Consider the following 21,501-nt stretch of genomic DNA (forward strand, 5'->3'; position numbering starts at 1 on the left):
TTTCATTCATGTTAAAGAAAAAAAGAAAATTAAAAAATTAAAAAAAATGAAGTGCACACAGTCCATATCATTTAAACGTGGGCCATTCCAGGATTCATTCATGCCCTGCAAACTCACTATAACATTTTCATGTTAAAATGAGGTTGAGGAACTGCTAACAGACAATTTGAGTTTACCATTACAAGTTACTGTTTGATAAATAAAATCTGTAGATTCATCATGTCACCATTTAAATACAGACTGAACCAAAAACCAGCAGTTTTATGTGATTGGACTGATTGGCTGTCCAGCTCGACAAATGACAGAAGAGTGCTCTTGCATGGTTGTCTTGCTCCATTGATCAGTAAAACCACATCTTCAGTTTTTAAATGGGTTGAAATAATCTGTTCATTTTATAGTTTCTTTCCATCCGCTCTGCAGTACATTTTTGTCCTGTGTTCTCTTCAGTGGTGAGCTATGACCTGTGCTCAGCATCTCTGCAAGTCTGGTTTTAGTATATGAACATTTGATCCTTATTTGTGATTCAAGCCAGCTTGCCACAATAAGCGTTGCTCCTCTTCTGAAGCCTCTTTATGAAAGATGCTCAGGCTTACATCATGTCAGCTAGCTTAAATAAATAAATTCTTATGCAGTAGGCTAATATCAGTTCCCTTTAAAGACTCCAAGCTCTTACTGTTAAAGACAACAGGTTTTGTCCCCCCCCATAAAAAACTAGCCCAGTATTAACAGAAGCACACCATCATGGTGAACCGCTAATAAATACATGGCTACTTCAGGATCAGATCAAAATCTTTCTGGAGCCCAAGTCAAGTTTTTTTCCCCCCCTCCTCTCAACTCATGATACTGAACTTTATTAGTGCAGGTCAGAACATCAAGGCTATCGTGTAAGAATAAGTGGCAGTAAATAAACCCAATGTTGCCTTAAAGTTTCATTTTATATTTAATAATTAAAACTTCATCCCTTTTCTTTGTTCCAGTACAGTCTTCCATTTTTATATATATTTATATATATATGTACACACATACAAACCCCCACAATCTAGAATACATCTTGGCAGTTATACAAAAACCAAAAGACTGTCAGTTAATATATATTAAATGGTTAAAGCCAACCAAAATGAAAGATGTGTAGGAGTTTTTACATGTACAGGCAACTTTAAATACATAAACATGTTCTTCTGTGTTATAACACCTTCTGGATTTAAGTCAAATATATATTTATATATATTCCTCCAAATATAGCTTCTGACACATCAGGTCAGTTTCAGTCTGTCACATTAGGTACTTCATTCACAGCTGCGATCATGTAATTTGTAAATTAGAACTCAACTTGTTCGCATGAGTATATTTAGTTAACAAAGCCAGTTGTTGAGCCTGCTTATCATGGCTCAGTGAAGCTGAAGATATCCCTCAACATGTCTGACTAGAAGTACTGAAGTATGGCCTTCTGTCAAACCAACCAAGTTTTCCAAGTGTAGAAGAAGTCCCTCTGTGTCACAACAGGCAGAAAGTCTCCACCGTAAATGGAAACTCATGACACTAACTGAATTTAGTCGTTAAGTCTGATTTTTAACCATTTGGTAGTTTTGAAAATACAGTACATTCAATCACAAGCTTGCATATGGTTCATTTCACCTTTTGTGTATAAAATAATCAACCTTCAGGAATGGGGGAGACTAAATAGACTGATTTTTTTATTTCATTTGTTTGTTTTTTTTAAACAGCACCTCAAAAATCAATCTGTAGTTTTGTCAGCCAAACTGAACATCTCGCGTTGAGGAACTTGCATTGCCCCAAAGTAACGATCTGCTTCCTCAGATGAAAAATCTGGACCTGGACACCCCCCACCCCACACACACAAACAAACAAACAAACAAAAAAAAACAAAAACAAAAAAACAAAAAAATCCTGCCAACATGTAGAGCAATCATTCAGCCACATTTTGTATGGTAGGTCATTTATGGTCATTATTTGGTATTGCAAATCAGCTTCATGGAGAAAAACAAAGCAAAAAGCAACAAGGTAGTTCCTCTGTCCTTGCTAAAGGAGACCAGAGAGAAGTCCGAGCTCTGAGGCCGCAGGGCCGGGTAGATTAGCTCAGTGCTCCCACAGGGAACACTGTCTGACCATCTCTACACTTTGCAGTGCTGTAAGCTTTGTGTCCCCCACTTTCACTCCAGGCAACAAGCCAGGCAGCTTTGAAATGCACTAACCTACAGATGACTACATTAGACTGATGCAGGTACCTGTCCTTTCACTCGATCCACTGTCAGTGTGCAAAAGTTTTTTTTGTTTTTTTAAAAGACAAATTCCTTTCTCCTATTTTAACGCAAGAACAAAAATGGAAGGCTGTCATATTAAAGTAGCGTTATGTTCTTGTTCATCATGTCCATGATACCTGCAAACAATGCATTTCTTTTTAAAGGAGGGGAAGGAGGAGAAGGGGCAATAGCATGAGAGGAGGGAATTTTTGTTTTTTAGGTCAAGTGAACTGTTTGATGAAGTTGAGAGACCATGCAAGTTCAAAATCCATCCACCCAAACACCCAGGCCCCTCTCTGCCAGTGTACGGTTCACAGATATAACCTGCAAAAAGAAGACCAACAGTCAGTGAATCACTACAGTTAAAACCAATTCAGGATGCCTTATGCATTTATGTGTGTATATTGTGTAATATCAGTAATCATCTCTCTCTCTCTCTCTATTCTCTTCTACGCTGTCAGTGTTCTGATGGATTATCGGATGATTTAAAGAAAGTGTGTTTGAGACCAGTCGTTTAAAGAGATCCCAGCCTTTACTCTCTGGGGTCTTTCTAGCTGGGAACAACTCAAAAAAAATCAAATACATGAAAAAAAAAAAAAAAGGATAATTGTGCTTGCTGCCTGAGGTTTTGGGCATCAATTAAATAAGCATCATTGTCACCAATTAAAAAAAACAAATAAAAAAAAAACTACTTTACACTTAATTTAACTTTAAATCAAGTTTTCATTTTAAAAAAGTGGCATCATAGCAGTGCATATTTGACTATCCCAGACTATGCTGGGGAAAGAGGGGAAGAAACAAAATGATCAGTGACTTGCGTCTTAAAGGAATAGGATTAGAATCATTAATTAAGATATTAGAGGTACAGAGGTAACATGAAAACAGTGGCAAGGATCCAAGACTTATGTCATACCTCATCTCCAACCATGTTCCACAGGTGGACCAGCGGGAGGCCTGTGTTGTTATCATAGCTGGAGACCTTCAGCAAAAAAACAAAACAAAAAAAACCCCAAAACAAACACGCAACTTAGTAATGCCCAACTTTTCTACATTGCAAAAAGTCACTGAGAATGGTGGTCTCACCTGCGCAAGCAATGAGACTCCTCTGGTCATTTCCTCCAGCTCTGATGTGGCCTCAGCTGAAAAACGATCCTCTCCTGATCACAGACAATTTAAACACATTTCAGAACAACACAGCAGGTATCCTTCCAGCAAAAGAGTATCTGCAGGTTTCATAAGGCAAAGTTTATACTTTGTTTTAACAAATTGCCACTGACATTAGGTAGGTACACCACTATCTCCCCAAAGACTTTTCCAAACTGTACCTGGTAGTGGTGCAATGTTGTCGAGTAATACTTCAGCACCTTGAAATGGTAGTGTCACAAAGTCAGACCTGGAAAATAACAATGAGCAGACTTGGACTAGTGTATATACACACTTTGCAGTTTAATAAATATATTTTTTTCGACTGCGCTAAATGATAACGTGACCTTTAACACTAGCTACACTGACTGTTTAACTTATAAAATTATTCTCAATATACTTATTTTGTCAACTACAACACACAAAACAAATTCTGCTGATAATCTTCTTGAATTTGCCTAAAAAGATTTTTTCCCACTAGCAGACCTTTTCTCAAACAGCTAGAGAAATCTGTAGGAACTCCTTGTATATCCAACCACAGCAAACAGTCTAACTACAGACTGACTGATTCGGACGACAAACATTTGGTTTGGCAGATTTTTCTCACTCTGTCGCACACACGCACGTCATGTATTATTCAGTTATGCTTTGCTCAACTTTGGTCATATCAGTTGTGTTACTGAGCAATTCTGCTTCAGTAAGAAATCCATGCTTTAGCTACATTGTAACCACAACCTGCTCTGAAATTCTACACCACAACCTATCATGCAACCTGATGTGCATTTCTTAACTACACATTGGTCAGCAGCATTGAGGCAATCTGCTCCATACCCCAGAAGCTTATTATGCATTTCTGGTTACTTTCAGTTTTTGATAGTTCATTTATATCGCTTTTCTACTCTGAGCACTAAAAGCACTTTACACAACTTGCCTCATTCACCCAGTCACACAAGCACTTTTTTTCTTTCTAAGCTTTTAGTGCTTTCTATCCAACATTCACACGCTTTCATATTCTGATGGATGCATCAGAGAGCAACTTGGGATTAGTATCTTGCCCAAAACTATTTGGCATGCAAACTGGACCACCAACCTTGACCAGGTGGCCTAGTAGCCACCCCCAAATATTACAAATAATAAATTAATGTCTCCATAAGCTGCTCCATGAACCACCACTTTATCATGGTGGAGGGGTTTGTGTTCTAGTGATCCCAGAAGCTATGCTGCCAGGGGCAAGTTGCCCCCTGTTACTGTTTCCCCATGGCAAATTAGTCCTGAGTGGAGGGTCAGACAAAGTGATTCAGATAACCCATATGCAACACAAATTAGGGTCCAGTGTCCCTGCACTGAAACCAGGTCTGTATCCTCTCAACGACATTCAAGGGTGCATAGGCGTTTGCCCACCCAGTCTAGATGAGTTTTGTTAACCTGGAAATGGGATTTGACTGCATCCCTCGGGGTTTCAATGGCAAAAAGCTCTCAAGGCCGGAGGATTTCATCTTCATGTTTTGCACATAATGTGGTTCTGTTGGCTTCACATCACCTCCAAGCCCTAAACCATGGCTCACAGGCAGAAAAGGGCAAAGACTGGAAAAGTGCCCCATACGGGCCAGGGATGAGTTACTTGGAATCCTCCAAGGAGGGGATAGTATCTATGGGTCTTGCTGACACTTGCAAGGAGAGGGGAACATTTCCTTTAACGAGTGACCGGGCTCTCCCTTGGAGATCGAGTGAGGAACTCTTTCATTCAAGAGGGGCAAAGTAGAGCTGCTGAAAGGACACTGAAATGAGCCAGTTGAGGTGGTTCAGGCATCTGACTAGCATGCCTGCTGGATACCTCCTAAGTGGGGTATTCTGGGTATGTTCTACTGGAAGGATTTCCTGGGGCAGACCCAATACTCACTGGAGAGATAAGATCCCTTAGCTGGCTTGGGAACATCTGTGTCTGACAATACAAGCTAGAAGAAGAGGTCGGGGTGAAGGAAGTCTGGGCTTCTCTACGACCAAAATCCATAAATACACATAAAACACTGGGACACAACCACAAGGTAATTAGCAAATAATGCAGCACTGAGTAATGTTGTCCATTCATGTAGATTCACTCATAGGTTTTACTACAGAAGTCTAACTCAGGCCTTAGAACCTGTTGCCAACAGAAGTAGAATACCCTCTGGTGGATAAACTCTACAACATCAACAACCATAATCTTTTGTGCACCTTTATTTATTTGCCATTATAAATGTGGATATATACATACAACTAATGCCAAATGGGCTAACCTTACCTTTCAAAAAACTCCATAATTTCAGGTTAGGGCATTAGAAAGTTCAAGAACTGAGTGTGCCCCACAGCAAAAAGTTTTGATGTGGGAGAGTGGGTCATCTACTAATCAGAACATTGGCATTTTGATTCCCAGCTTCTCTAGTCTGCATGTTGGGATAACTTTCTGCAGCAACTTTACCTTGCAGGAGATTAGTTAGTTTCTCGCTGACTTTGGCATTAACACTTCTTAATTCTGAATCAAATAAAAAGGTATTACAAATACCAGAATCACACAACAACTAAACTGTCTGATCAGCAAATGCTTTGTTTGGGGATGGGAGGTAATCTACTGGCTGTTCCAGTCTGCATGCGTAATATCTACCAAATTGCTCTTGAGGAGCATGAATGTTAGATAGAAAGCACTTAAGCACAGGAAAAAAAGTGCTTGTGTTAGTGAGGCACGTTTTATAAAGCAAACACTCTAAATGACGCCATCTTAGAATACAAGTTTTAATACGGTGAGATCTCTTATAATAACCTTATTTGCCGTAGTGAGTCAATCTTAACTCTGTCATAGCCTCCATAGTCAACGTATCTGATCTCCACTTCATTCGATTCTTTGTAGAAGGTGATGACCTGAGCTCTCCACCAGGCTCCTTCAACTGCAGGAGCTGCACAGATCACACCAACTGGATAACAGAAAAGAGACAAAAAACAAAAACAGAATAAAAGCTAAAAGTAGCTGAATGACCTTTACTAAATTAGCTTGTTGTTAAGAAGTTCTGAAAAAAAACAAAAACAAATCACTGCATGTGACAATTAGCTTATTTCAGCCATGTATCAAACTGGGTTACTTTCATGTAGAAAAAGAATAAACAAAAGCACAGGGACCTTGTTAGTTTACTAAAAATGTATTTGCAATTTAAAAAAACTAAACAAAACTTGCTTAACTAGAAAGCTGAGCTAAGTGAACTACAGCTTCACCGATGCAGTGAAGATTATTTTAAATTAACCATAAACTAAATGTCAAAGTTTCATTAAAACAACCTATAGTTGCGCATGTTTACTAAAATTTTACACATTTAGCAGTATCCACAGTACAACTAAGCTTACTTTCAGCAGGTGAGGGCAAGGCAGGGGTGCCTGGCTGTGAGTAGCAAAGGAACATCTGCTGGTCAAGGCTTCGCAAGGCATGGTACGTGGGGTGGGTGTGTTGCTGGACAAAGACGTGACCAGCTGACACGATGTTCACCACTATCACTTCAACTGTGACTCCACTTGGAAGGAGAAGCTGAGAAGACAAATATCAAACAAATGTTGGTCATGCATAAAACTACAAACAACTTTCTCAAACCTTAAAATAAATTAATGCAGTCTCATTTATACTTTATATCAGCATACCCAAATAATTCATCACTCTAAGGACTTAAAACACTTTAGCTTTACTACTTTAACGCTAAAAATGTATGATGAAGAATAAGTATGATGTTTCTAGTCCTTGTAATACATCTGAATCAAAATATTCTTATTAATGTTCACAACTGGTTTATACTTAAGTTAAAATTAACAAAATATTTCTTCAAGTCACTTTGTGTTAAATGAAAAGAACAGCATGATGCAGAGCTTCACACCGAGGTTTGCTTCCATACCGTTTCTTCATCTACTATGCTTTCTAAATAATACCAATTCACCTGAATCCTTAATAGTGACCAATGAAGAAAACACACACACACACACACACACACACACACACACACACACACAGGTTCCCAAACTTTTTTTTTTTGCTAGGCCCCCCTTTGTTTTACAAGAAAGAAAAAAAAAAGTCCCCCCCCCCGCGCGCACGCACAAACACATCCTCCAACCACACACACCCATATTTTGCTCCATTGCGGTTTATGTCACACCTCAAACATTTGGTAAACAATTAAGCAAATACAAGTAATCTGCAATAAATTACAAGTAGTAATAAAATAAACTACTAACTCTTTTACACTACATCCACACCTACACGGGTATTTTTGAGAAAACAGCTGTTTCGTCCACACGTGTGGACGAGGAATACAGAGTTCGTCACGCAATGTCAAAGGTATGTGTCTTTTTTCACGTCACGCCGTGGCCACGTTATTGTTTACATGAGATGAATTGCAGAATGGCAGATAGAGACAAAATACTGTTAATCTGAATATCTGCTGTTTTACACGCTTACATACACACACACACGTAGTTACTGTCCCTCCATTTACAAAGGCAGAGGCATCACCGTGTGATTATTTTACGTGTAGTTGTTTTTTCCTGTGTAATAATATTCAACATTGCTGTCAATACATTTTTCAAAAAATATCTCTCTGTGCAAAACGGGTTCAAAAACATAAACAGCTGTGGGATCCTGTTTGTCTGTGATTTGAACCGGGGGAACAAATCGTGGCAGGATCAGCCTGATATTATTTTTATCCCACTGTAACTTTACTGTATAAAGAGCTAACATCTCCAAAATGTCAGGAGTAGTTAGTTATTATAAAAAGTGTTTGTGAACTAAAAATCAAGAATGTGGGATCCTGTTTGTCCGTGATTTGAAGAGCCCAGCGCTGCTCCCAACAAAGGGAAACCCAATTCTGAAGGGGAGACCTACCTCGGCACTTGTGCAGGTGAAACCAAAGGGAAGATATGCTTCACCATATTTTCTAGTCTTTGGCTTAGAATGAAGTTGGTTTGGAAACCTATTCAGCGATGCTTCATCTCCTGCTTTGCGTTTCTGTGGGCGCCCCGTGCTAGCAGTGTCCAAGAGTGTTTTTTTGTGTTTGTTTTTTGCCTTTTCATACTGCGCACCCCCTGCAATGGCTCTGCGCCCTCCCTAGGGGGCGGGCCCCAGACTTTGGGAAGCTCTGTCATAGTCCATTATTACTCAAACAGACAATCACTGTGGTCGTCTTCCATAAACAGTTTTTGAAGAACTGTACAGTTACACCAACATATTTATAACAGAGGGACAGACAGGGTATAAATCAGTACTATAAGCAGGTGAGGTAATGTTAATGGAAAACCCAGGACTAAATTTGTAAACATTTTTTCTTAGGCAAAATGAAAGAACCCACAGAACTATTAAAACAAATGATGGAACATGTCCCTGCTAACTAACATTTATGAACTGATGCATTCATACACGTCTTCATGACTCAATTTCTCAAGTCTAAAGACTGAGCTGTGTGTAAAATGGGAAAGCAGTTTCAATGTTGTACAAATGTATTCATTTTCTGTAAATGATAATGCAAAAGGAGAATATAAAATATCTCTCTTTAACTTACAATAATCATAGTAAAAATACTGGCAGCCGCCAGTGCTACCCCTCAGCTTCCTGGTAGACATGCCTACGGTATCAGTGTCAAAATCCTATGTTGCCTTGTTCGAGGTTTCACATTCACAAGAGTTTCAGAGTTTGACCTTAGGCCTTGAGGTCAGGGTCACAGATTCAAAATTATACAAGACTTTTAGTAGATACACCTATGGTATCAGTTTGAAGCTCCTACATCGCCTCGTTATCGCATTCACAAACTTGGGTGTCTTTTCCACATGCTTGCTCGACGGAGTGACAATATCCCATCCGCCTTACAGTGGAGGGGTAAAAAAAAAAGTATCATTAACACAAGTATTTTTCCTCACCCATGAAGTCATGGGAAGAGATGGTAATGTAAGTGGAGGTGGTGGTGCAGCATATAGATTGTTGAGGTCCAGGTCTTTAAATTTCTTCCCAATCAACGACAGGGCTTTGTCGACCTGCTGCTGTGTCCCTAGAAAAAGATCACGCAAGGTCAAATTTTACCACTAGTCCAAACGAACAAGTAAGAAACAGGAGTTTAAAATGCTTGCGCTTTTCTCCTATGGTCAAAATCACATTTGTTCACAAATCTCTAAAGAAGATGGAAAGATGTGGGGACAAACCCCTCAGTACTCACCTTCTATGTGACAAATCTGGAACTCCTGTGTATAAGGCAAGGTAGAAATGTAGATCTTTGCTCCAGAGTTCTGCTTTAGGAAACTCACATATCGACCTTGCTTTCCAATAAGCCTCCCTACAAGATGCTGGTACAACAGGACAGGTAGAACAGACAATGCTGAGTAAACAGGACAGTTCCTTTAAACCGTTTAAATGAACATTTAATCAAACCCACTAGCATGCTGCCTACCAAGTTATGACAAAATACTTTAAATACGCAATATAGACAACTGCTCAGCTTTGAAAACGCATGTCACAAAGCCCAGTTTGTTTGCTAATGTTAATGTCAGAGGATATTCAGAATTCTAATGTGATTGTAACCAATAAAAAAAAAAAAAAAAGTTTTTTCCCCTTTACTTACGGTCCTGAGTGGTCCAACATTCTATTCAACCCAGTTGGCTGCCAGTTGTTGGGAAGATTTGTTTCAGTTACTGGTAATTCCATAATAAGCAATTTTTTTGTACAGTAATTTTACTATACCCAATGAAGCCATGTAAAAGTTTACCTTAATAAAATTACAGTACCTCAAAGTAGATAGGCATTGGCCAAATTTGGTGCTCGTCCAGTGACCCTGATTTTTACAGCTATTCTTTCATTACATCTTCAATACAGGAGCGAACCACCAACTCCAAGTGTCACACAGTTATGTCAAAAGCTTGCTATACTTCTACTTCAAAACAAAAGTATTTTTATTTCTTTATATTTATATTTTTTAATAAAATATTTCAAAATATTCCTGATGCTGATGAGAAGAATCGCCAATATGGACAGGCATTTACACTCATTCAGACAGGATTTTATTCTATATGCAATAAAAAGTCATCTACCTCACATGTGCCCAATTAACCAAACAAGAATGTCTTGCAAAATCCACTAATCAGGGTCATATTTAAGTTGCTTTCTTATGAATGCATTACAATTATGAAAAGTAAATTTGCCTAGTTGTAGAATCATGATAGCATTCCTGCATACAATACATTAACATTTTAATTGAGTAGTGTGAGGTGTACAGCGTTGAAATCATGGATAAAATATATGGTTTTGTATTTCACATGAATTGTCTTTACTCACCTTTGGTACCTCAATCTCCCAGATGATCAGCCCAGTGCTTGAGGCAGCATGGTTGCCCTTACTCTCTAGGGCACCCATAGTGCATCCGCTATCCACAGAGTCCATACTGTTTACATCAGAACCTGGCAATGGAAACAATCAATCTCAGCATGACAGCATCTGAATTTTCAGATTCCCGGCATCATCAGTTTTGATCTTGTCACTGTCCTAATTTACATGTTTGTTAACAGGCATCACATTCTTGGGCACTTTTTGACCCACTGCTCGATAACCGGGAATACACTGCAAAAAAAAAAAAGGCCAAATGAGCCTCTATATGTTCCGAGTTATGAGTTTGTGTAACAAATTACTACTAATACTGCATCTGCTGATGTACACCACATTTCTTAACTCACTGTTATCATTCTTCAAATAAAAAATAAAATAAAAATTAGCTATCATGACAAACATATAAAAGTCAGTGAGAGAGAATCTCACCTCCAGATTGATCCGTCTCTACTTCACATGTCCCATGAGCTCCATTCCTTACACCTACTGCATTTAGCCCCTTTATCTCACACGCTGCATCCAAAGAGTCTTCTTCAGTTGCAGACAAAACTAAGCCCTCTGTCAAACTCTCAGCCTGCACCTGGCCCTGTGCCGCTTCTCCTGCAGAGAGGTCTGTAAGCTGGATCACATCACTTTGGTTGTCAAACAAGCTGCTTTGAAGATCCTCGCTGCTAATGCCATCCTCAGAGTGGCAGGTGCTGCAGGCCGAGTCCTCGGCCAGCGGAGCAGCCTCGTCACCTTTTAGTTTAATGTTCAACACAGGTGAGGTTTGTGCTTCTTGGGGCAGCTGTGTTGACCAGTGGCTGCTGTGAACAGCATTTTTCTGATGATTTATGTGACTGACATCAACAGATTTCCATACTGGAGATGAGGAGCAGCCATTAGGCACTGCTTGCGCTTCTTTTTCTGTTGCCTCTCTACAATCACAGCCTACCTGAGAAGGGCTTGTCGAGAGATGATGGTGTTTCTGTGTTGCTATGATTGGCTCGAGCTCTGGGTATAGTCCACCACTACTGCAGTTAGGCAGACTTTTGTCCACAACCTGGCAACTTGTGACACTAAGGACTTCCTGGGTGGCAGCTGAGATGACCTTAGTTATAAGTCGAGCAGCAAGATCCTCAAGATCATGCTCCTCTCCAGGGCTACCGTGTACCAATATGTCCTCTGGTGTTACTGCTGTTGTGTTCTGGACAATACTTAGGGATGTAGAGGCCAGGACTGGGTCAGTTGGTGTGCTGGACAGAATGTGTTGGTGAAAATCCGGCACTGGTGGAGGTGTATCCAGAGAGTCTGCTTCTGATGGGTCCACCCTCTCTACATTGGATGCATGCTCATCCCAACCAATCATTTCATCTTGTGTATTATTAGTGCTGTGGTTCTTTGCAACTTCCCCCTCCGGGTCTGGTCTCTCTGCACCAGAAAGCAGCGATGTTGTGGGAAAGGAGCTGGTGACTTTGGTAGACTGATAGGAAAATGTGGCTCTTTCTAGATCAGATACTGGATCTTTCACTAGGTTGAGCTCTGTTCCCAAGGCAAGTGACAAGCTCCTCTCTGGGTCTTTACGGTCTTTTGATGATACCTGCAAGCTGTCATCTTTATCAAGTGATGGCAGTGCTGACTGTGGAGGCCTATGGACTCCTTGTTTCATTCTCTCAGAATTACATGAAAACTTTTCAGAACTTTGTGCCAGTGACGGTGATGCTTCAGTGTGCTGGAAATGGATCTGTGAAATGTTTTCATGTTGTGTTCTCTGGTTACTGGCATTTGGAGGTCTGTGAATGGGGCTGTCTGTGTCATTTGTGGGGGATACAGTGTCTTTCTCCACCAAACCATTGCTACCATCTGCTGAAGATGTTTTAAGGTCCGTAGTGGTTGGAGTTCCCTCAGTCCTGTCATGGTTGATGAGCCGCTCTCTCTTTCGTGAGATGTACCACCACCATCCAATCAGTGCGAGTACTCCGGGCAGTGTATAGGGTACAACAGAGCGAAACCTCAGTGGCATTTCCTCAAGACACTAGCAGCTACACCTGAAAGCCACAACAGCACACAAACATTTGTATGAGGAACATTTCAAGCTAAATGCAACTTCTTACGGATGTGTGAAAACCATGCTTATTGACTACAGGCTGATTTAGAAATGAATTCTAGTCAGAAATTAAATTCTAGAATTCCTGACATTAAGAGAGTTGCTTGCACACAAGTGGTAAATTTGATGTCAACCTTGAAATGTATTTTGATTCACCAATTACATTCCTGTTTGATGTTCAACTTCTATTCATCTAAATAACCTCTTGGATGTTCCAAGAGAAGAAAAGGGTACAAGGTCTTTGTCAGGGGAGGTATAGCATGTGTATTATAGTAATTTTATTGGTACTACAGCCACACTTTATAGCTATGAATAAATGGCTATGAGGTCTAAAGAGAGATGCAAATGATGCCATGCTTAAAAACAAAAACCCAAGCATAAGCTTTAGGAAGTATAGTTTTAACAAGCTCTGGATAACTGCAGCTGTTCTGTTATCCTGCACAGCTGTTACAGTTTCATCCGACAGCTTTGGATGTTTGCAAACTACGCAGTCAATCATTGCATTATGTAACTAAGCAGTGGATGTAAGTGGCATTTGCAGGTGAGTTTAGCTTTCTGCTCCTTGTAGATGACATCATTATTTTCCTCCTGTGGCATAAACTGAAATCTGTGGAGTATAGTGCAAGTGGAGCCGATTAGCGTTGACTAACAATTCCAAGGAATTGAACTACTGAGAAACAGATTAGACTCCCCTTCCTATTCAGAGCTCAGATGTGATAAATTGTCACATTAGAAAAGAAGACAAGTGTTGAGCTATAAAACATTACTCACAGGTTTACAAGAGTACTCATTTTCTGCCAGTATTTCGCTCTTGTGACAAACTACCCGTCTCAGTTATACCCTGCCTCTGGCTCCACAGCCGCCTGGATTGCTTCAGTCCTCATGTGACAAATGGACAGAGGTCTTGTCATGTTTGCAACAATATTGCATTTTGTTCCATTTTTAATGGTCTGTGCTGTAGATGAGAGAAAGACTGGAGCAGCCTCCTAGCAGATAATATGAATTTCAAAATCTATGTCATCTTGTTCTCAAATGATCACATTAACAAGATTTGGCTTTATGCTTGCATTCCATCATGGACCTGCCACTCAATCTCAATTTGTAAATAAGGTTGATCTGGTTCCTTTTCCCCTCCCCATTATTCCTCAAGTGAACCTCCAGTGCAAGTGGAATTCTTGCTTTTTGTGTTTGTTTGTCTTTTTAAAATGCTGTGCCGAACTGCAACTGCTAAATGTGAATGAGGAATTCTATTGTCCCATTACTGATGTTTCATTTAAATCTTTACAAAACAGCAAAGACCAGGCCCAGAGGGCATCCCACACATGCTTTATAAAACAATTAGGAAGAAACCATTTCTACTTGGAATACTAAAAAAAAAAAAAAAAAAAAAAAAAAAAAAACCCCTCCCAACCCTGCCCAGGCTTGTTTTTCAAAGTACCAGATTCATTATTATGCACATTGGCTTGTTAAATATCTTCAAACTTCTGTCAGTTACTGTCCAGACACAGAAGCAGTTTTACCCTCAAGCAGCACTCCAAGAGTGGAAACGTCCACCTGGGTGTTATTTACTTTTAGGGAATAGTATTGTATTTTGTTTTAGTTTAATACATTTTTTTCTTCTTCTTAGACATTTTGTGTGCAATAATATAATTTAAAAAAAATAACAGAATAAAATCCAGGTAACATGACTTTGATTACACAGAAATTTTGAAGGAGTAGGTAATGGATAATAGGAAGGGGTGAGAATTGCTAAGAATTTAGTTTATTCTGGTAGATTCTGATTCTCTCATCTATATCACTCATTGATTCCTTAACTGGGATCTCATCTTCTTTGCTTTGACAGTGACCACCATTGCTAAGCAGCATATCAACAACATTACATTCCTGCAAATAAATTGCACCAGTTAACAGTATAAACCTAGGCTAGGCTAATTACACCAGCACAAATCCCTGTTATGAACACACATTTATGACCCTTCTCTAACATTTAAGTATGAAAATGAAGCCGACAGCACAAAGCAAAGTTAAAAACCGGCACAAAAACACTTTAAAGCAATCATCACAGTGATTCTACTGTAGAAAGATGAAAAGGTAGAAATGGAGATCACCGTTTTCCTACTCTGACAGGCAAACTTGAGTCAGCTGATTGTAGTGCAAGTAAAAATGGAACCAATAAACGGGATCGACAGGAAAACAGACTAACAAGTCTATGGAACTGGACTACTGAGAACCAGTTCTCGATTCCATCCCCAATAATAGATATTGATTTGTAAACTCGCCACAACTTGACTCGGATCAACTGGTTTTCCATTGGGTCTTGAAGTTTGGACCCGGAAACTGCTAATAACGTCAAACTCCACTTCTGGTCACAAAGTCAAACAAACACTGTAGCATCACAGAGTTACAAACTGTCTCAATTCTTTCATCTTTAATAAAATGATCAGTGTGGCTCCTCTAGCAGGTGTAAAAATTAAGTTTAATTTATGAAGTTTAATGGAGTCTGAAGTTAGCAGTAAGTTAGCTCGCTAGTTTCTATCTAAAGCAGGGGTGTCAAACTCAAATACACAGTGGGCCAAAATTCAAAACTGGAACAAGGTCGTGGGCTAACATTGATGTTTATTGAAGAAGAAAAAAAAAAAAAACCTTCCTCCAGATTTAAGAATGAATCTCTTCTTATGGACTCAAACAAGTTTTGCTGAAAAACTGAATATGGAACAAGCAAAGCTTAATACTAAACAATATACATATTAGCTGTATAATAACAGTAGGCCAGCTCTAATAATAATTTGGTATGGCTTCGCGGGCCAAATGTCATTAGGCTGCAGGCCAAAATTGGCCCCGCGGGCCAGAGTTTGACACCTATGATCTAAAGATTATATACCATGTTCTGACTGAGGGATTTCTGAAAAATTAAACTATTATTTCTGTCATTTATGTTGAAAAACTAAACAGTAGTGAGGTTTGTAGTGTTACTGAAGTCAACTACCTAGCATACAATGATGTGCTACGTGGTTGCTAGGTACGCAGCTATGGTTAACATAATATAAACACAGTGAAGCTGGAGGATGACTGCTAACTTTTTTCACTCCATAAAAGTTAACATGACCATTCCCAATGGTTAGGGACAAATGCAATCGCAGGATGCAGTAAACGGGTCAAACTTTAGTCAGATGAACAACTGAGAATCCAACCACAATATGATGTTAGTCATTAATATACTGCTGCATGGGCAAAGGTTTTTAAATGTGCTGCCGATTCAAAGTGGTAATAAAAACTAGCAGCAACCCAAGCGCATTGCTGCCCCAGACAGGTCAGGAGTGCAAATTGAACATCATTTTTTCTGTTTAAATTTAAACCTGCCGTGGTGGCTTGTCTATTGCTCAAATTTACAAGCCACTTCATAAATTTACCTGCATTTGCCCAGTGGTGGGTGTTAATTTCCACCCCTGAATACAATGCATTTTTGGGGTCAATCTTTAAAAAAAAAAAAAAAGAAAAGAGAAAAGGCAGATGTGAAATATAAAAATGAGATCAGAGGTCAAACGTGTTGGATCAAAACTATGTGATATTTAGAATCACTATTTACCAGTATAATTTTTTAAATCTTGCCAATACAAACACAGAAGTAGAATTTTAAGCATAGTTTTAAAGATGAAGCATTTTATGAAAGGTTGACATAATGAAAATTTGACCTTATTTGACCTTGAAGAAGCAGTCAAAGGTCCAAAGTAACATATTTGGAAACTTCATGTTTTCGAGGTGTCCCTTTCTGCAAAGATTTCAGTCAGAACTCTCATACCTTGTTCAATGTAACTGAAAGGGATAATGCTCCGAGTGTTGATAGCTTTGTTTTGGATGCAGGGTTTTTGACTAACTCTGTCCTTTTAAAAAGAACTTAATGGCATTCACAGCTTGGCCAGAAAGCTAATGCTGATAAAGTGGCAATCCTCAGCATCACCTACCTACTTATACAAGGTGGAATAGGGGGTCCTTTATTTTATTAAATTTCAGGTTAAAAGTGCAAATCACTCAAATCATTACCAAGACTGCCTATGGATATAGACAATGGAATGGAGCAAACGTTAGCCACCTCTGCTACCTGGATACATGCATGGAACTTGCATGAAACCCAGTAACAAGGTGGGTTGCACAGTATACAGGAACATGTGTGCAGAGTGTGGCCTGGAAGTCCCAAGATCAAAATGGAATATGCCCCTCAGGGTGGTTGAAAATGACCAAGCTAAAATCCTGTGGGATTTCTAGATACACACAGACAAACTGGCGATGGCTAACCAACCAGATATATTACTAGTGGACAAGCAGAGTAATAAAGCCATAGTAGTACATGTAGCTATACCAAATGAAAGCAAAAATCAAGAAAAAGAAATACGTAAAGCTTGAGAAATGCCAAGGGCTCAGAGGGGAGCTAGAGAATAAACGAAGGATAAAGGCAACAGTGGTCCCAGTGGCATTCAGAGCACTTACAGCAGTGACTCCCAAACTGGGCGAGCGGTTCCAGCAGGTCCCAGGAGTAACATTCAAGATCTGTCCAGAAAGGACCAGCAAAGATGCTACACATGAAGCTCCCAGGCTTTATGTGTAGCTTGTATGTGTTGCTGTTAAATCCAAGGGCAACTCACTCACCATATAAAGGTCACAACGGAAGCAACAAGCTGTCAAATGAAGAGCTGTCCTTACAAGTCAGACAAGTCTTTATTGGTTCCTTTCCTGGCCTTATAGTCAAGACTGTCTATAAACTGTAAAATCGTCTCTTACTGTGACCTTGGCTGTTCAAACAGGAATGATAAAACTATTTTACATGTTATAACCCTTACATCATGCCAGCACAGACAGACTGGTGTAAAATTATTATGTAGCCTCAAAAGACCTTCATGCCAACAAGTTCAGTGTCACTTAATTCCCACCTGTTTGCGTTTAAACTTTATTCTTCATGTCATACATTTTCCAATATCCCTTTAATCATCATCATGCCTGTTAAATGAACCTTGGGACTCACTGTCATCACTAAGAAAAATTAACAATGAACATGACAGTTTTTACATAAATGAAAACCAAATTATTTTATGTAAACAAACGTGAGTTACAAAGCGAATTACAGACAGATCTGGATATTAATACAGTAGGCTGTCAAGTCTTGCATGCCCTGTGGCCAAAAGTCAAGACCATACAGGAGCCATGCTGCTACCAACAACTTTAAACTTAGGTGGCGTTGATCGTTGCTACAGACACATACGAGTCCAGTTTACATGTGACCAAAGCCCCAGTGATGTACAGAAGGTGCGCCTCAACACCCCAGCTGTCTTTCAGCAACGACTCAATAAATGCTAAAAGCGTTCAGCTAGCTATGTCTTAATACTACAACTGCGGGACATTGTGTAGTTCCCAATAATGATAGTGGTGATGCTTTCTGTCCCACAAAAAATAATAATAATAATAAAAACAAAACAAAAGCGTGGCGTGTGGTCATTCACGCCATCGTCAAACACCGGCTAACACAATTAGCTAGCTAGGAAGTACAAAGGCCACAATGTGAACCTTCATATATAATTCTCGAAGTTTAACGTTACATGACTATATGGTAAGGAAAAATTAATTCGTTGTGATACCAAAATACCACTTTCATTTGTGACTCAAGCGATTCATTTTGTCTTTATAAGGTTATCCCTCTCAGTTCTTTGCATTAGCCAACTAAAACCTAAACAACCTTCGAAAGAAGCGCAAAAATATATGCTTAGACTCTCATAGGCAGGCAGCAATTTATAACAACTTTAGCTTACGATACGCTGACAGGTCCTTTTTAATGCCGAATTTTTCAGATTCTACAAAATATCCAACAGCGAAGTTGTGCCCCGTACTAAACTGAACAACCTGCAGCCAGTAAGATGTCAAATCCCATATAACAAATGCATATAGGGGAGTTTGGAGGCCGCAGTGCAGGATACAAAGCATGAAGTTAGCTACCTAGCAACCACAGTGGCTTTGATGTTTATGAAAATTAACGCTAGCTAAACATGAAAAAATATAAGCTAATGGCACGTTCCCTCCACTGTATTATTTTTAGACTATGTTGGTAGGTGGCTACATTATTAAAGCCACTTCAGAGTTTCATATCCCCGAATTACAGACGTACTGGGCCACAACATAAAGCTGTGTGATACATAGTCGTTAACTATACCCAACTGCACCAACGAGGGGGAATCTGTAATCGATGCAGGGGTAAAGGACATTTGAAGCCAAAGACTGTCAATGCCCCGCATGGGCCTTAGACCTTCATGCTAGCCTGCTAGCCGGCCTGGCGACAATGACTGCCAACTGTGGGCCAAAATGCATTTATTATTATCCGAGAAGCAATGCTCCTACGTTGGCACGTGCACGCTCAACAAAACGAAGCAAGTGCGGAAATTTAACTTCTACAACAGAAGCTACATGTGCTGTTCTGAATGGCAAGTTAGGAGGAGTTGCTTTGTAGGCTAGTTTTTCAATGACATGGGATCACATGGCGACACAATAAACATTTGACGACCCACAGAGAACAGTAGAAATGCCAGTGAATGTTTTTTTTCCCTGAAATATACTCACATAAATGTCAATGAAACTGAATCATGCAACCATGTACGCATTAAATAGAAAACTAAAAGCTAACAGTCTCTTTCAGTGTGCCACTTCCTTCACGGACTAATTATTTTACTTACAATGTTTTTGGGTCCTCGGTACCGCAACGATGATAGCAACACTAACAACGTGAGCTTTTTGAAACGTACACTAGTGGAAAGTCACACTCTCCTCCCCACGTGTTTGACAGACCAGTACCAGTCTTAAAAAAAGAGAGAGGAAAAAAAACACGCAGACATAACAGCTGATCAATTCTCGCGATACTCTAAAGTTTAAGCCGCTTGGAGTCCTGCGTCAACTGAGAATGCAGTAAAGGTAAACGTTTCTTCTGTTAAGCTCACGCAGTCTCATAGGTAGATTTCACATCATCCTGGTCACTTTTACTATAAAAAATAGGGGGGAAAAGAACATTCGAGTACAGATGGGACAAAGCACCGCGTTCATATAATTTTACTATATAAATGAATGCCATCACGTTAAGGCAAAGGTCACGTTAGAAATAGCACAATATTACAACCGGAAGGATTTGCACCTTGTGTGATAAGTAAAATTAAATTGGGGCATGTCGTTGTAATACAATTTTCTGCTGGACAACCTTGAGTCATGGCATTTATTTATTTATTCATGTCACTTTACATGGTTGCAGACCAAGAACCTTACAGCTCCAACAGGACAATGTGCCCCCCCCCCACACACACACACACAGCAAAGCTGCTCAGAAACAGTTCTAGGATCAAGACAAGGAGCTCAAGGCATTGACCCAACCTTAAAATGTCCCAAATCCCCTTCCAATCAAAGACAACATTACCTGGGCATTATGCATTAAAGTTAATGATCAAAAATGCAGATCTCTCTGTTATTCAAACTGAGAGAGAGAGAGAGAGAGTCGTTGTGCTCAAATCAACTGCCCTTACTCAGACACACCTGACCAGTCTCACAACACTGCTTTTCAAAGTAAGCCAAACACTGAGCACTCACAGAGTCCAAACCTCTCTGGTACCTCACTATCTGGGCAGTATTTCCTTTTAAGGCATTAGTACTTTATTGTGAATATAATCATTTGGTTTTCTTTGTTTGTTTGTTTGTTTTTAACATATTGTACTTTAAGTTTGTAGTGCAGTAAAAACAAGTACAAAGGCTTTTGTTATATACCCTGTTGAAACACATTTATACTTGACATAAGTCTTTTTTTTGTGTGTCCAGTTTGGATCTTTAGCCATCAGAATTGTTGTCTTAAGGCCAAGAAAGAAGCCAAGCGGATTTATTTTACCAAGTGGATCATCATGGTCTTGCCATATTGGTCCATTTGATTGACCTTTATTATAATTATGAATTTATTTTATTTTCAGTTGCTACAAACGGGACAGACATGACTGGGGGATAGGACAGGGAGAAAGAATGAAAGAAAGAGAGGGAGAGAAAGAAAACCAAAGGGGAGAAGAGACGGTGAGAAGGGGGGGGAAGAAAGAAAGAAAAAAAGAAAAACAAACAAAGCACCTGGATCACCTGTATGGAGAAAAAAAACAGAAGAGAAAGCAAACAACACAAGAGCAACATAATAAAAAAACAGCACCATCACAATAAACTAGCTAGCAGTAGATATCAGTAGATACTAAATAATAAACGATATTGTGCAGCACGCAAGATAGACAGCGCACAATGTGCTTTGAGGCAGCAGCCAAGAAAGGTGTAGTCCGCGTCTGTGAACACCCGTGTGTACACCTGTGTGCATACCTGTGTGGATCAGCACGCTTGTATTCCAAAGGTTTCTCCATGTAACGATCTGCTAGGGAGTGTGGGGAGCCATAGCCACCAGGGTATGAAGCAGGTATGGAGGAGATCCAGGCCTCAGATATCCAGAGGCCCCAGAGTACAAGGACCCGAGGAGGACCCCCAAAGGGGGGGGGAACCGTGCCACCCTCCTGGGAAGAGCTGAGTAGAGCCCCAAAGGAGAGGTCACCCCACAGCTACGGAGCAGAGGCCAGAGGGGGTTGCAGTGGCGTGCC

The 21,501-nt window shown here is 39.8% G+C and overlaps 1 protein-coding gene across 1 annotated transcript; it reads right to left on the reverse strand.

Annotated features, from left to right (window-relative positions):
- Positions 1-1,035: 1,035 nt before the first annotated feature.
- Positions 1,036-19,687, reverse strand: akap1b (A kinase (PRKA) anchor protein 1b). Its single transcript, XM_085371194.1, has 11 exons — positions 19,576-19,687; positions 11,206-12,803; positions 10,729-10,850; positions 9,617-9,743; positions 9,324-9,451; positions 6,777-6,954; positions 6,202-6,352; positions 3,587-3,654; positions 3,345-3,418; positions 3,175-3,240; positions 1,036-2,585 (listed from the first exon to the last, which is right to left on the reverse strand). The coding sequence occupies exons 2-11, from the start codon at positions 12,776-12,778 to the stop codon at positions 2,523-2,525; spliced, it is 2,550 nt and encodes an 849-aa protein (XP_085227320.1). The 5' UTR covers positions 12,779-12,803; positions 19,576-19,687; the 3' UTR covers positions 1,036-2,522.
- Between the last annotated feature and the right edge of the window lie 1,814 nt (positions 19,688-21,501).

Source organism: Diplotaxodon limnothrissa, linkage group LG14, assembly GCF_057381915.1.
Source record: "Diplotaxodon limnothrissa isolate DT_005_m linkage group LG14, D_limnothrissa_male_GT1.1, whole genome shotgun sequence".
Taxonomy (NCBI): Eukaryota; Metazoa; Chordata; class Actinopteri; order Cichliformes; family Cichlidae; genus Diplotaxodon; species Diplotaxodon limnothrissa.